This window comes from Propithecus coquereli, unplaced genomic scaffold, assembly GCF_000956105.1.
Source record: "Propithecus coquereli isolate 6110/MARCELLA unplaced genomic scaffold, Pcoq_1.0 Scaffold328, whole genome shotgun sequence".
NCBI lineage: Eukaryota > Metazoa > Chordata > Mammalia > Primates > Indriidae > Propithecus > Propithecus coquereli.
Window position 1 is genome coordinate 1,911,300 of NW_012148930.1, and position 17,672 is coordinate 1,928,971.

At 35.5% G+C, this 17,672-nt stretch overlaps 1 protein-coding gene across 1 annotated transcript in view; it reads right to left on the minus strand.

Moving 5' to 3' along the window:
- PTPRC (protein tyrosine phosphatase, receptor type, C) overlaps positions 1-17,265 on the minus strand; it is a 77,172-nt gene extending 59,907 nt beyond the window's left edge. Inside the window, exons 1-2 of the mRNA XM_012650452.1 lie at positions 17,160-17,265; positions 510-536 (exon numbers count right to left, since the gene is read on the minus strand). Of these exons, the coding sequence (XP_012505906.1) occupies positions 510-536; positions 17,160-17,265 (133 nt within the window). The remainder of the gene's footprint in view (positions 1-509; positions 537-17,159) is intronic.
- Positions 17,266-17,672: the final 407 nt, after the last annotated feature.

Consider the following 17,672-nt stretch of genomic DNA (forward strand, 5'->3'; position numbering starts at 1 on the left):
ACTAGTAATTCAATTATACCAGTAGAATTTGGAAATGGTTGTTACAAAATAACTTAATAGTATCATAGCTTTTGCATACTTTTGAAAAGGTAAATTGCTCTTGAATAATTTTATATATATATTATATATATGTGATTATCTATGTTTATACTTCTCTCTAATTTCTCAGATAATTTCTTAACTCACTTTTGGACTACAAAATTTTTCTAACTTAAATGTATGTATTTTTAGTGTTAATATATTCTAAGAGATTGGTATCCTGCCAAGCAATTTACTATCAAGTTTAGTAAAATTATTCTTTTTACATAATAATATATATACAAATATAATAATATGTTCAGGTAATTAATAAACTTTATGTCTTATAAGCATAAAGTTTAAAAACAATTGAATGTCAAGAATCATTCATGATTATAAAAATTCATCCTTAAAAATGATTTCATTGAATAATAATATAAAATTTTATCAACATTAAATATATAAACTTTGTAATAAATATTAATTCTTACCAGTAATGGGATTAGGTGAGGTTTGCCCTGCAAAGAGAAAAACAAAAATCTCTCAGAAAGTTTCAAATTTCATACATATGCATATAAATATATGTTAGATTTTTATATATACATCATCTCTACATTAGAACATTCACAAAGTGGCAATTTTCAGTACCTTTTACCCTAATAAAACTATATTCCCTCCCTTAATATCATCTTTCTAAAGCCCAAGTATGTCAAAACTATGCTATGACTTTTTCAACTCCCAGGCAAAATAAGAAAAGTAATAAACTAAAGGGGAACCATTGGGATTAATTTCAAGGCTGCAACAGTCTTTGGAAAGACTTTTGAAAAGATTTTTTTCCTAAATGCATTCATTTATTTAGATAGTGATTATTTATTGAGCACCTACTATGTGCTAAACATTATGCCACATGTTAGGGATATAATATGACCAATATATAGAAATTTGCTACCTTCCATGAGCTCACTTTAGTGCAACATATAGACCAAAACTAAAAATCCATATAGAGTGAGGACAGGTGAGACGGAACATGCTAGAGGAGCACACACGTCTTATTTAGACGGCCAGAGTTGGTGGCCAGCTGCTGGAGGAAGTGTTAGACTGGGTTTCTTGGATTCACTTAAACTATGACCTAAAGAATTACATACAACTAGCTTAGTCCTAAAGGAATAAAAATCTGGGATTTTTTTTTTACAGGCTTTAGAGAGCCATTAGAGGGATGTGTTTTAGGCAAACTCTGATGGAGAAGCATAAGAATTTTACATCAACCTTTCTGTGAAATGAAACCTGGATTACCAGAAGGCAAAGCAGGGGTCAGGAAAATCAGGAGACTAAAAGGACAGCAAATGAAAGAGATAACGTGCTACATGAGCAAAAATATGTCCCAAAAGAAAGTCGGGGGTTGGGGGAAAAGGTCCATGAAACACTCACAAGTCATTAAGACTGTGAATCTTTGGAAGTGAGGGGCCAGGGCAGAAAAGGTGATCAGGGAAACATTTAGATTGATGGCTTAACCATATTAGTGAGTTGTGGTGGGTGGATTGTGGAAACTTTCACTGAACTAAAGGAGAAATAAAAAGCAGGTGGGGAGAGCAGAATTTGATGTGCTTGAGATTCCATGTAAAAATGTTTAATACCATCTGGACGTGGAGGTTGGTAGCTCCTGGTAGACATCTGGCCTGAGGCCGTAGGTCAGTGTGTAGATGGAGACTGGACCTACGGAGGTGACGGCATCTCCAAGTTATATATTACAGAAGAGAAGTGTCCAAGACAGAATTCTGAAGTTCAATGAACATTAAGGAGAGGACCAGCAAAGGGTACGACATTTTCCAAGTAGGAGGGAGATCGAAGCCAACGAGAATTAAGAGTAGAGGGTGTTTCAAGAAGGAAATGATCAAAGTCAAATAATACAGGGATTAACATGGATCGACTGGATATATCATCTGTGTTTGCGAAATTGCTGGAAAGAGCAGATTTACCGGCGTGATGGGAGCTGGATTCAGTCTACAGTGAAGCAAGGCATTTTCATCCCCCGTCTTAGTAACTCACTGTTTAAAAGATTGTTCTTTTCCAAATGACAACAGAACAGGTTGTAAACGGAAATCAAGCACCATGTGGAAGAATAGGTTGTCTGGTATTTAAGTTACCTTCCTGCCTTAAGATTTTATTTTCTGAAAGCAAACTGATCTGAAAAATTTTCTCCCCTCAGAGACGCCATCCGAGGGGTAGAACACAGTCTTCTTCAATGCTTATTCCTTGAAGTAAAATGTATTTTATATATTTACGTGTGTGTATCTATATCTATATACATCTCACTTATGGGTGATATATAATCAATACATATTTTCTTATTGTCTCATTATATTCCTCTAGTTTTTCTTATTCATTTTTAAGTATTGTTTTTAAATTACATCATTTGCATTTTTGTTCCTCCTCTTGTTTAGTCAGCTTTTATCTTTCTATTCCATATAAACTATTTTTTTAATTTTCCTGTTAATAGCTTTCCCTCTCTTCTCATTTATTCTTATTTATTTCTAAGTTAAGTTCTTAGCATTGTATTGATTTGCAAAAGAAGGAGTAAGAAAAATAAAATATTAGTACAGCAGTAACAAATAACTCTTAGGTGTTAAATGAAAGGAAAAATATCCTTCATGGTCATTGTTTGTAAAGAATACAACCTATCACCAAATTTTAATATTCAAGTTGCTTTCAGTGTATGAACACATTGCATATGATATGCCTCTCTCCTTTATCTGAGAAATATATAAGCTCTGAAATCTCTAAAATTATTTTGATATGTCCCTTCTCCCATTAACACCTAGTTGCTTGGAACTCAAAACAAGTTAATTTGTTTCAGTTAGGTTCAAGAACTATTTATTGTTTTGCTGACACGCTATTAGATATTAGGATCAAATGTGGTGAAGGCACTGTCCTCACCCTGAAAAACCTTATAATCCGTAAGACATACGTATCCAGCAGTCTGCAAAGACACTTAAGTCCTGGATGTACCTGATTAAGACTAATAACTAAAATTCAGAGACCAGTAAGAATCCCAGAACATGATGAAGAGGAGGAGAAGGAAGAGCAGCAGCTGCACCTAATGGTCTTGCATAGAAGACGTGATCGATGAGTAATTGTTGGATGATTTTCTGAGTACAAGTAAACGCAAGAGAGAAATCAAACATCTGATGATAACAACTTTGGAAGAACAGCCAAGGAGAAAATATTCTAGGCCCTGACAAGGAGATTACAATTTTTCTCGAGCATAGTGGAAGACATTGGACCAACGAACACAAACAAGAAATCAACGTGATGACAAAAAAAAAAAAGGAATCTTAATGTCACCTGTACCAGCTCCACCAACAGTTGCAAAGGCCACTATATACCCTTGTACTCGATAGCTTGTTGCCACCAAAACATGTAAAACAGACGACATAGAAAATTTCCTAAAAGGAAGTTACAATTCATCATATATTCACGATAGAAATGAGACGAATGGTGAAACACTATGTGAAACTATTTCTTTTTTAACAAAAGAACTATGGGTACTAGAGTAAATGTGCTAGAAATGTTTCCAACCAATACACTGTTCATCAGACTACATATGTGTTACATGCATCAGAAAAATTAATTTAATTCCAGTTGTTGAATAGAAATGAATGTTTTTTAAAGGAAATACATGATGTATCGTATTTCAATCTAAATCTTGAAAAAGAGAAGAGGTAAATTACCAAAACAAAGAGGACAATTTCTAGAGACTTATTTTTTTAAAAGAATAATTCAGAAATGATATTTTATTAATTGCTAACATTTATTGAGTATTGAATGGGTGCCAGGCACTCTATCAAGACCTCTGCTTGTATTTTGTCTCTTAAGCATCACAACCACCCTAAGAGCTTAGAAAAGTCAAGTGCCTTGGCCAGGCTCACAGGGCCAGTGCGCGCGAGCCCAGGCTTGAACTGGAGCTGGCCGGGCCGGGCTCTCAACCCTCAGGCATCCCTCATGCCCATAGCCTTTCCTCTTCCTCTCAGCTTTTCAGCACGGAAGTTCTTTTAGCCAGTGTTTTAGGTTCCACAGAGAATGATGTTTGTTAAAAACTCATGAGCTAAGGAAAAAAGCACCTTAATCAGCGTTTGACTGCAGAATAAGTTACTGGTAGTGCTATAAATGCTACAATAAACTGAACCGTAAAAATGGATATTCAAATTAAATCATAATTTGCTGAGTAAATGCTCTATAATGGCACAGACAAATATTAGTGAAAATTCAGAGGTGTGTCAATTTAACTTACTACAGAATATTACTTTGTCAGGAAAGTCAACCAAACTACAGTAACGTCAAGTGAAAGTATAATTCACAGACTCCTTGTTCAGCTGTGAAGAGATTTCTGGAGCTAAGGAACAGAATAACGTACGTATACGTATTTTTTTTTTCCTCATCTAATCATGGCTCCATGTTCAACATTTCCCCAAATCCTGTAATCTTTAATGCAACAAAATTTAGCATCCCTGGAAAACAACACAATATCTAAAGATCCATTGTATTTTCCTTCTCTCTGTGGTCATACTTAATTCTGGTAAAGTCATCTCAAATTGAATATACATTTTATCTTACACCCATTCATCTCTGAATATGATTCTAAATTCCTGCACTGAGTGATTTTTAGGTTATATTAAAGCATTGTAATTTATGCTGTATTTCATTTTCTTTACATAGAATTTCAAATATGCACACACACATACACACACACACAGACCTTTTTATTTTTTTGAAAGAAAATTCCAAGACTTCAACATCACTGTTTAGAATCAGTGTAAGACTAAAATTGCTTGTTCTCATTGTCACAAAATCTCTATAAACAGATTTTCGGTGTCGGTAACACTTTTAGTCAACATGATAAATGACATAAAAATGTTTTAGCCACTGAAAAAGTCTTACACAATCACTCTAGAATAAAATTTTAAAATTGAAGGCCCACTCCAAAATTTAACCCAATGTTCCTGAGAAAAAATGCAGGCACTACAATGATGGAGCTTGAAGCAACACATATATTTCAACAAGCCGTATCTACTAAATTACATAAATTTAAATTTTTTTCATTAAAAAAAAATCAAACAATTTAACAAGTCTTAAAATAGGAACACAATAAAGGTGATCTACATGAAATAGCTTAGTAAAAAAAAAACAAAACTAAATAATGTCTAAAGGACATGCCATCCCACCTCCTCAAATCATCTAATGACTTTTACATAAATGTAGGCAGTACACTAACAAATACTTCTGTGGCTAGGACCTCTACACATAAAATAAGGTAGAAGGTAGATGAAGTTACTTAAATATTTGGAGGAAACTGTACTACCAAATGTCTGCAATAATTTATTAATGCCTCTATTACATTTTGTAATTCTTCCTAAATTATACAAGCGATGGCTTCCATTGCCCTGTTGCATTTCGTGTGTGCACACATTATCAGAACATTGCCAAAATCATAGGTAGAAGCAACTGTGCTGAATCCTTATGTCTAAACAAAAAGACCTGATAAGCTTGGTTGTGTGAAATATTTAATGATTTCATGGCCTGCCCATTTGGCTGCAGTATATGTATGGTCACAGATTAATCTGGCCAACACAAAGCAAATGAACTAATGTTGTTATCTCAGTTGTTTGACGTACACAGACATACTCTAGTTGCACCCTAGTTCTGATATTACATAAAAGCAACAATATACTGTAAATGGAGTCAGACAGATCTGGTAAAAGCAAATAAAACCTTTACATAAAGTATTCAATAGCTCGTACACAATATATACAGGTTTAATATTAGGAGATTGTATTAATAAAAATAATTTTGTGATACATGTAAACATTATATATGAACAATGCTTGGAAAGTTAAATATAGGTAAAGAAAAATACGTAAACTAGCACTGGGAATTAAGAGGGCACAGGTATAGGTAGGTGTATCATAATAAAGAGAAGGCATCAGTATTTCTAAAAGTATGAACTGCATTGAGCTTCCTCTTAAATTCTATAAACACACTAAATAAATACAATAAAGTAGAGTGCAGTATATTACATATTACAGAAACACTTTGGCTTTACTCTTTTAGGGACAAAATTGTATTTTCATTATTTAGGCAAAAGAATATTCAGTAATATTTCAGTAGGTGGCACCATAGCCCCAAAGATCTGTAAATCACCTAATTCAGAGCTCTTTTTCCCATTATAATCCTGTTGTGAATCACCAAAGGAATTGACTAGATACATTAAACAGATGAAAATGTAGATAACAGGACACTTGATCTTCAAAGCTGTGTTATCCTGACACATGTATTGTTACTGAATTTACCTTTCCCAATATGTTTCTTTTACAACTCAAAATGTTTAAATGATCACAAATCAAAGTTACCTTGAAGTCACACCCCTAAGTCCCCGATCAGAGATTTCAGCAAAAACTAGGAATCAATTTGAGTGGAAATGGCATTTCAAAAGGCAGACTTGGGCTTTACATACCACCCGTGCCCCCCACCCCCCAAAAAAGGAACGGAATGCCATTTCCAAGGGGATTTAAACCTGTCTGGTTCTGCAAATCTGAGAAAAGTACAAGGACAGAAGGGAAAAATAGAATAGATGAAATAAATACTTATTCTCAGCATCTGCCCTAAAATGAATGGTGGCATGTTTTGAAGATTGAGAATTCATATCTGACCTCCATAAACATAAAGGCCTTAGAATAGTGGGAAAATCAAATCAAGACAGAAAATAAGGGTCAGCTGAAACTGATGTGAGTGGCTTTCCTTTCTCAGTAAGGCATGATCATAATAAAGTACATAATAAAAATAAAAGGATTCTACTTTTATTTACTCCATAATCCTGATCCACAGGTATATGGTCCACAGACAATAAATCCAACAAATCATATCAAATTAATAAGCATTTATGGGGTAAATTCTCCATGCAAGGAACAAACCAGGTATTATCAGGACTTCAGAGAATCACAGGAAATAGCCTACCCCACTCTCCATTAGTAAATATAATATCAGTAAGTATAATAATGATAGCAACAGTTTACTGAAATGTTATGTAGCAGACACTATACCCACCTTTTTTTATATATATATTTTTCCATTTAAACATTCCAGCAAGCCAATGAGTTAGTAATTATTTTTACTATTTTACAGGGAATGAAACTGGGACCTAAAGAAATTTAATAAATTGCTCACAGTCACGCCCTAAGGAAGTGTTATATTTGAAGTGGTATCTGTTTAATAATAATTTTCTTATTCTTTATGCAGGCTTTATGTTGAACATTGATTATATTAATGTTATGCCTGGAATCTCAAGAGTAAACCAGTTGCTGTTTATCACCAGAAAATAATGCCAGAGATTTCCACTAATACGGAAACATGGATCTTAATGACATGTACTGACATGCAGCTCACTTGGTAGATAAGGAAACCAAGACTCAGGGAGCTCACATGCCTTTCTGACGCCATTCACTCTAGGTAAGGCCCATGAATTCACAACCTCCACCAACGCCCAGAGAAGTTCAACATACCTTTTTTTCCAGTCTTATTCTTAAATACAAATGGCCATCCAAGACACACTAGACCAAAGCCTCTAACGATAAAGACAGAGGTCAAATAAACAGAAGGAGGACTTGGGAGAAACAGAAACAGTGCAAAGAGCAGAAGAAACAATAACCAACTATAATTCATATTCTCAGAAATGAGGTAACATTGCATCCATGACCAACGAGTAAAAGATTAAAAAAAGTAATATGTCAAGACCGAAAAAGGAAGTCGATAGATACTGGCTAAAATCTTGAATTAAAAAAGAAACAGCAGTACAACAAAAAATACCATTTAAAAATGGCAAAATATCTTAGTGTTTGCGTTTGCTTCCGGAAAGCAGGAATGAAGGGTGGGGAGTAGGTTGGGAGCAAAGGACTGCTTTTATTTACTATAGGCCTTACAGTGCTATTTAAGCTTTTAAATTATACACGTACACATTAGTAAAAATACAAATAATAAAGAAAGGTATCAGTATGTAAAACTAGTGAAAGATAAAGAAGGCAAATGTAGGGCCTTGAGGTGAAATAAAATTAAAAAAAAATCATTATTTTTAAATATAGCTATCATATCTAGCTGTTTCCAAAAGAATTATCATATGCAATATCATCATAAGTATCAATACTCCTTTTCACCTATGAATACCTATGAGTATGCACACAGACACCTCTAAAACCAGGCGTGCATTTATAGATCATATATATATATATATATATATATATATATAGGACTTAAAACATCATGTTACCAGTTTTAGACATACCGATTAAACAACAAAAAATTAATAGAGGCTAGATACCCATCTGTGAAAAACTGTTTATGTTGCCTTTTTTCTATTTTTAACATGTTTATCTATAAGTTGGGGGGAGAAATTACATTATCACTTCCTGTGTAATGATGGCCAGGCTGAAGTCTTTGATTTATATTTGTGTGTCTTTAAATGTGCCATCGTCGAATTTGTTTCAGAAGTAATTCAAACTACATGCCCTTCGGGGAGTTTATAAAATATGCTAGCATACTAAAGGCATATGTAGCTTTGTTAAGCCCAGGATCTCTCAAAAGTATTTGCCACAAACCTATTTTTTTCACGGACATATCACGGGGCATGAGCACATGGACTGCAGTGTTCCTGTGGATACAACTTATGAAACTCTGGTTTGTATCAGTCATGTATGTATGTGTGTGTGTATGTGTTATCAGTATTATAATCCTGGTGAATACAAAACATCGATTCTGTGTTTATGTTAATCCTCGCTATGCACTGGATTAAAAGTACAGATACCTGGGCACCACCTCTAGAAGTTCTGATTCAGTAGATTTGCGGTGTGATCTGAGCGCTGGTGTTTCCCTAAAGCTCTAATAGTGGTTACGATGGGGAACGAGGGTTAAGAATGATTGGGGAAGAGGCTTCCTTGCCCATATTCTCTTTTAAGACATTTCCCAGAATCGCTTTATTCCCATATTAATTGTCCTTCTGTTTCTTATGAAAATGTCTGTTTCATTTATCTAAATCTAGGGATATATACCTGATTTATAATTTACACTTCAGATAGCAAAAACTATTTAATTTTACAAATCCCTTAGTAAATACATGTTTTCGTAGCTCTTTGCTTCCTCTAGGATAGGTAAAGATCACAGTCAAAGAAATACAAAGAATCTTCAAAGGATGTTTGCATAGGTGGTGAGATTGTTTTATTAGTGTCTTGAGTGCTATTAATAATATTTATTATTTAATAAGCAGCTACTACACAGATGGCATGGTGCTAAATAATGTTACATATTATTTTATCTGATCATTACAGAAATCACAGTATCATGCATTAAAGTGTATTGTTAAAAAGTGCAAATGGCTAGCCAAGGACTGTCAAAGAGGTACATTCTTATCGTTTAGAAAAACAGGAGAGAAAAAGTGAACAGGCCTATAACAAACTCAAATGATGGCATGAACTTGTCTATCCTTCAGTATTTTCACCCAAATCCTCAAAGAAGGAAAAATAGCAGAACATGTTTGAAAATGTTATGCTCTTTTTATGTCTGTGCTTTAAAACCAAACCAAACCAAACCAGCAAACAAAAGCTTCTGCTGATCAAACCTATACCCTGTGAAGAAGTGGGATGAGGGGTGAACGAGTGGGGAGCTTCCCCACGGAGAAGAAACAGTGCTAGGAGGCTGAACATCTGTGCATTTAATCCAGGTCCATAGAAAACTGTTAACAGCAGCATCCACAACGCTTTCTAAGTGAACTAGGAGGAAAATCAAAATTGTACTATTTTCTGTGAACTAACTACGACGTAATAAAAAATTTACAGAAACCAAATGGTAGGTTACAGGCAGTCCACCTAGCAGAAACTAGTCTCCCATCTCACAAACAAGATCAAATGCTGGCTGAGCCGACACGAAAGCCTCCGCCTGCTGAAACTGGAAGCACAAAGGCAAAGACTGATAAATGCGCTGCTAATTTCTTATTTCCCTTTAATGAAAACGCTGAACAGAAACACTTGGTTTACTTTCAAAATCATTAAAGGAACCCAGGCATAATGGGAAAAGCTACACTTTGAAACAGAAAAGGTTTTTCTCTGTGTTGTTCTCACAAGACTGCTGTTTGCACAGCTAAAAGCTAACAGCAGTGTCTTTCTTTACTGCTCTTGTGGTTTCTTCTCTTCGGTGCACTTCTGTTTTTCTTATTCTAAGTCTTTATAGGAAAGGAAGAGGTGCAGCTCATGCGGTTAAGCACATAGGCGCTTCCAAATGGTGCAATAGGTTGCCATAGCACCAGCATAATCAGCTCTATCTCGGGCTGAAAACCACAACTTCTCTAGTTTGTGTTGAAGCTGCCTGATTATACATTTAACTTCTACAAGATACTGCATTTCAGGTTGATCTCTTTGGGCTTCAGTGAAAATTTATTTCAAAGGTAAAGTTAATTTTTTATTATTACTTGTTTTATTTCGGAAGCACTTCAATTTGAAAAGCACTTGGAAATGACATTTTAATAATATCATCCCTTCCCCATGCACACTAGCTACTGCTGCATCCATCTACACTTTTTTTTTTTTTGAGACAGAGTCTCACTCTGTTGCCCTGGTTGGAGTGAGTGCCGTGGCATCAGCCTAGCTCACAGCAACCTCAGACTCCTGAGCTCAAGCGATCCTTCTGCCTCAGCCTCCCAGCTGGGACTACAGGCATGCGCCACCATGCCCGGCTAATTTTTTCTATATATATTTTTAGTTGTCCGATTAATTTCGTTCTATTTTTAGTAGAGACAGGGTCTCGCTCTTGCTCAGGCTGGTCTCGAACTCCTGAGCTCAAACAATCCGCCCGCCTTGGCCTCCCAGAGAGCTAGGATTACAGGCGTGAGCCACCGCACCCGGCCAACTTTTAAAATGTGCTAGTACGTTTCTTTCTTGTTAAAATATTTCACTACGGGATTCCAAACTCTTTACTATTGGCTATCCATCAGTTCCTCTTCAGTTAACCTGAGAAAAAAGGTTAAACCCAATCTTGTCTTTAATAACATGAAAAGTCACCCTCACTGTGGTCCGCAAGTCAATTTTACGAATTAATTACATTATGAAAATAGGAGAAAATAGATTACAAAAAAAGCAAAACAAATGTGTTTATTTGTGAATAGAACTCACATTCCTTTGACCGCAAGATTATGAAATAATCAAATGCAGTCCAAGCAAGGAGGGCTATTTCCTACTTGGGCAGGGCCTTTATTGTCATATACGAGATGTTACTCTACCAGCAGGAGACACCACACTGCACCCTTTGCAAGCAAACTACTGAGGTAAGTAAGCTGAGTGACCTCCTTGATACCACATTTGATCCTCTCGTGAAAGATAATGCCTGAAAACCAGACACGTGTGGGACACTTCTCTGCCTTGTCATATCACCTGATGTCCTTTAGCCCTGGGTGGTGACAATTTTCCATGTCGAGTATTTATAACAATCGTCTTATGTTTGAACTAAGTAATTATTTCATGATACTGACAATATTAAAATAATATAGTAACACTCATAAATAGTAAATCCTGGAAAGGATCTTGCAATCCTTTTTATTTAGCTTCTTTGGGAAAATTCATACTGAGCCAGTTCTTCATGCCTTTTTATGTCAGAGAATTTTTATTTCATCTTGAGTGAAAAAAAGGAAGTTACTGAATATCTACTATTTGATACATTATCTTACATAATCCTATCTCTATGGGATAAGCATTATTATTCTTGTTTTATAAATGACAAAATGAGGACACAGATGGCTTAAATAAATTGCTTCAAGTACAAAACAACAGTGCAAACACTCACTCCCAGGCCCAGCGGGCTCCGGAGCTCCCGCGTGTCCTCCTACCTCCAAAACGCGGCCTCCCGGGAGTGCAGGACTCAGAGCATTCACCTCACAACATTCTCCGGAACCTCGGTGCGTAGCCCGAGTATCTAACACCTGGGGTCTGTTTCTTCCTCTTTCTTCCCATTGCCTTTACCCTAGTCCAAGTACTTAACAAGTCCTATTTCAATAAACTCTATACACAGTTTCTAAAATGACAGCTTTCCCCACCCTTCCCCAGGCATGCTAGATACCGTCACATCAGTCTACTTCTGAAACGTACTCATATGTTTCTATCCTGTTAAAATATTTTAGCAGGAGTTTCCACACTCTTTACTATTGACTACATATCAGTTCCTCTTCAGTTAAAAGAAGACTGTAATATCTACGTATAGGGCCATATGGCTATTAAATAAGACTGTGTCTGTGAAGCTCTTAGTAAATAGTTTAAAACTCTATAAATGGTAGTAATTATTGTTGTTGTCAGCATCATCATGATTATCACCCGAAGCATTTTGACTTGTTAACTCAATTTGTCCTTCTTTGGCACTCACATAATTGGCATCCTTTGTAACCTACACGGTGGTTAGTTTATGAAAGGAAAATAATGAAGATTTTTGGATTCAATCTTAGCAGAGTTGGTGCCTACAGTCCCACAGTAACAAAACTTTGAGCAATATAATTTTGAAACTCATTGTAAGGTACATGTGTAATTTCTCATTTCATAAGACGGTATTGCATTTCCTCTTGACATTTTCATGTGCTTTTGAATTTTCATACGTATCTATATTTATGTTCACACAATGAAAAACGAAATGCAAAACTATACCCAGAAATATAAACCCGTGTGTGGAAAAAAGAGCTGGACTTTACACTGCGTGAGATTGAGCTGGTTTTGAATTCTAGCTCAGCCAATGAAGACCTTGTCCAAGTAAATAATATGTGTGAGTTTTAATCTCCTTGCCTGTAGAGCTAGAATCATAACATCTAGTACATGTACGGGTTGATGAGGATTAGATCAAGTCACACTTGCAGAGGGCTTTGCAGATGGATAACAGACCCACAGGTGGCATTGAATGAATGTTTGTTACTATTAACACCAGACCATTCCTCTGCCTTCCCTGAGCAGCGGCCTGCAGGGTAGTAGTTTTCTAATGAGATCCAGGAACCCAGTGACAGATAAAACTATTTTAAGAGGCTATCAGGGCTGAGCCATCTAGTATTTTAATTGGCACACAAAATACCCCATCTTATTGTTAATTACAAATTAGATAAGAATCTAAAAATGTGCCTACTCTGTTGATCGTGTTCTGATTTCTGCATAACTCTTCTATGATTATGTAACTTGTGCTGAGCAAGGGAGAAAAGCATCCGAGTTATGTTCCCAGATGATAGCGTTTAGTGTGCCTCTTAGCTTGAAGGTGCCTATCACAGTCAGTGCTGTATTTTATCATACTCCTTTCGCACTTCCCCTCATTCCTTGAAGGGCTTTAAAGAAGGGTTATCAAAAGCAAGGCTTATGAGTGACAATAGAGATACCAACTCTCAAAAAGAGGTGGTTTCCCAATGACCTGTCCTCTGTGAGCTTGGTCTGTGAGACAGAATGTGTCTCTGTGCCAGGAACGGGGATGGCCCGTTCTGCATCCCAGGCCTCCCCACAGGCAGCTGCTCAGAGCAAGGCCACGCAGGCTCAGGGACCTAGTTTCCTGGCGTCATCCAGAAAACGACCCCAGAACCCCCCCACTGATCGATATAGATCTACCATCTGTTTCTTAAGTTTGACAATTGCATGAAAAATGTTTTGCACAGTCGAATGGGAAAAGACATGACCTCTTGTCAAGTTCATATTCAGTTTGCTATTCCCCTGTTGATTAGCTGATTCCAAAATGTCAAAAGAAAACACCTTAGGCTTGTGTTGACCCCATGTTGAAACAGTCACTGTGCTGAAACCCCAAAAGCATGGCCCCTAAAGGCCTTGTCGGGTTCACTACCAACCAGGGCACACAGATAGCACATTCACACTCCGTGTGTTGAATTTAAACTGGCGGGACTGAATTGAGTTTTATTAAAACAACAACAGTTACAAGTCCTTCAGCAACATTTGGGGAGTGGGCATCTAGTGGTCCAGGTAAAAATTACTCAAGTCTGGGCTAGTTTTCATTTCAAACATTTGATTTACTGATTTTTAAACTGAATGTGCACATTTTAATCCCAGATAGCACCTATAGCTAGAGGTATAGTCTAAAGTAAGAATGATATTTTGGTCATTGGCACAGTTCTGAAAATAATGCTTCCAATATTCCCTAGTTATCCTTTCAAATGAAATCAGCATTTATAACAGAGATTCCCCCACTCATTCCAGGAACGTAACTTCTGGTCTGATAAAGCTATACATTAAGAAATGATATGTCTGCCTTTCTTTTGTAACAATAAAATCTTCTAGGGAAAATGGACTCTAAGTTTGTTTTCAAATCACCAATTCACTCATGTACTTTCATAACTTATACTTAATTTACAGAGACAGAAAAATATTTTTATGTCTGATATACTATAAAGGAAATTCCATTCTTGACACAACATGACATTTCATAACATGAAACAAAGAGCAAATTCAGGCTGAGAATTCTTATGGGAAATCTTATGAAGAGCTTATAGATTTATAATTTTTTGCATTATTTTGTCTTTTTATGATAATTTAATCCAATTTATCCTAGTCAGGCTAAAATTAGATACATTCTTATTGTTAATGAGATATTATCAACGGCATATGCTTTTGAAAAGAATAAAAGAAGTAAACATAAACTCGAACCACTAAGTGGCAAGAAAGCTTTGGAATATTTTTTCTATAATAAATATATTTTTCATAATCTATCACTTCCCTCAACAAAACCGCATTTTCTTTAAAATTCAGGCTTTTTTCTCATCAAAATTAATTCCATATTGAAAAAAACACAATTACTACTTTTATAAACTGACTAGAATTGGGAAACATTTAAAATGTTTCAGGAATGACTACAAAATTTGTTAGTCATTTTTTATTTCAAAATTCTTGAAATCAGGCCTTTAAATCAAAGAGTTATTTTAGTTAGGTGAAGTTCACATGCTATTTGACTGTTAGTAACTTTTATAAAGGATTATGTAAACTTATAAGGGCAATAATCGATCTGCAAAAGTGGATTGGGAATTCTACTAGAATAGTTTTACAGCATATAGTATGATAAAATTTTTTTTTGTAAATTAAATACAGACATTTTGGTGTATGAAATAGATACCTCATTATATTAATATAAACTATTAACTCATTAACTTTTAACATTATTATCCATCTAACTCATATGTTTCTGTTACATAAAGTATAATGAATCTATTATATTTGTAATAAAAAATCAATATAGATTGTGAGTTTTTGAGAAGACTTTATTTTAAATTACATTTTATCTGTGATTTTCTGCTATTTGCTTTTGATATAAGGATTGGAAGAAAATGAAAAAGAACTTAGATTATCTTTTTAGGGCAAGGATCATGTTGTACCATGTCCTCAATTTGTAGATACTTAAATAATATGCTTACACATTCATAATAAATTGGAATAGCTTTCCTTTGATTATCTTAGAACATGTAGATAAGACTAGTAACATCTTTTAAAAACAAAGAATATAAAATAGGAAAATGAGCAAACACTTAGAATTTCCCTCCAATGGTAGAAATAGTAGCAGCAATAATGATGACAAGAGCCAATATTTATTAATCCCTTACTATACGCTGTTATTATTCTGAGGTACTCGGGTAAATAAGACTTCCTCCTACATAGCATCATGTGACTCTCTGCACATTCTTTGACTAATATTCCTAATTTCCCTCCCTTGTTGCTCTTCATATCTCTTCCAATCATTATCTCTTCAAGATCACGCTGCCTCTAACATATGTCCTGTGAGAGTCTAAGCAGTATATTAAAATTACCACGGACTGGGGTACCAGGGGCCACACAGACAAAGTTCAAATCCAAGCTCTGCCTCTTATGACTACTTGAACTAAGCCCTGGCAGTGGTATTTGCCTTCTTCTCTGAAAGTCGGTTGGATAAATAATATCCATCCTGTGGTATGGGGAAGACTAGGTATGTGTTATGTGAAGGACCAGCTACAGAGTAGGCACTCAAAATAACAGGCATCTATTGTTGCTGCCAGGGATATAAATTTGAAGTAGGAAATGACCACTTACAGAAAGACTTCTGCAAGTATCCACTGAAAGTTTCTACAAGGAATTACGTATTCACACCTATGATGTATGTTCAGCTACACACATTGCGCAGAGAGAGGGTAAGTGCAATGTGGATGGCGAGAAGCCGCCGTGCTGAAGATACTGCGGACTAGAAAGCACACGACTAGAGGGTATCGATCTCTGAGCTCCAGTGTCAGTGTGAAAATTAGATAACACATTGTTAGTGATGATACTGTCAACCACTCAGCCCTAAAAGGGAAATTAGTTTTAACAATAAAATTCTCTTAAAAATTATTTGCAATTAGCATCTCTGTTCAAGAAAGAGCATAAACATTCAATTTGTATGGAAGACCAATCCAAATTCAGAGACGTTCTGAGAAATAACTGACCAGTAACTCTTTAAAAGTTTCAAGGTCATGAAAAATAAGGAAAGATTAGAAAGCTGTCACGAGTCCTGGGAGACTAAAGAGATATGATAAATAAATGCAACATGGTATCTAGGATTGGATGCTGCAGCAGAAAAAGACATTGGTGGGAAAACAAGTGAAATCAAAATAAGGCTGCAGTTTAAGCTAACAGCACTGTACCAATGGTTACTTCTCAGTTTTAATTATTAGTTAATGTTAGAAGAAGCTGAGTAAAGAGTAAATGGGAACTCTCTAGTCTCTGCCACTTTTCTGTAAATCTAAAATTATTCCCAAATTAAAGGCTTATTTTTTAAATGTTTGTAAATAGTTCAGAGAAAAATGAAGCAACTTTTCTTTCATTTTTAAATGGAATTATTTTTGAGATCGGCCCTTTCCTAGCACATCTGATAAATGTTTGCAATCACAGCTTGGTCATTACACAGTCAGAATGCAGATGTAGACGATTACTGTTACTAAAAAGACAGTGTTATCTATCCTGGCCTGTTGAAGGAATCCTGCAATTTCACAACTGAAAGATATAATAAAGCTACCTACCTATGTACCTAACGCTTGAAACTGCTTTATAAATTCCCCATTCACTCGCTGTGAGTTTGTTCTTAAATGCCTTTATTGGAGATGCTCTCAGGACTCTCCATGGCTGGACAGCATCCGTTATCTAACTGAAGCAAAAGCATCAGATGCTGCTCGAAGTGCTCCTGAAAAGCCGACATGGTCTCTGAGCCAAAGAGGCAGCGTCACTTCTACTGCACGTGAGAAATAAGCAAATGCAAGTAAAAAAAAAAAAAAAAATCTTTACTTTAAAAAGATAAATCTGGATTAAGTCAAAACACATAAAATAATTTGTTCAAAAAACTTTTCGATTGTTACTGTATGGTGTACCAAATGGACACACAAAAGTCTACTAATAAATTAAAGTGTCTTTATTTTAGGGTTTTTAGCCTCTAGATGCAAACATAATTCACCCATATGGCAAAAATTATTTAATTAAAAAATTTTTGAGGGAGAACTATATTATTAACACCTCATGATTTCAAATTCTTAAATCTGGGTTTGCTTTTTAAAATATATGAGCAAAATTTTTTAAAAAATCACAAACCAAAAGGCTTATTCTGCATTT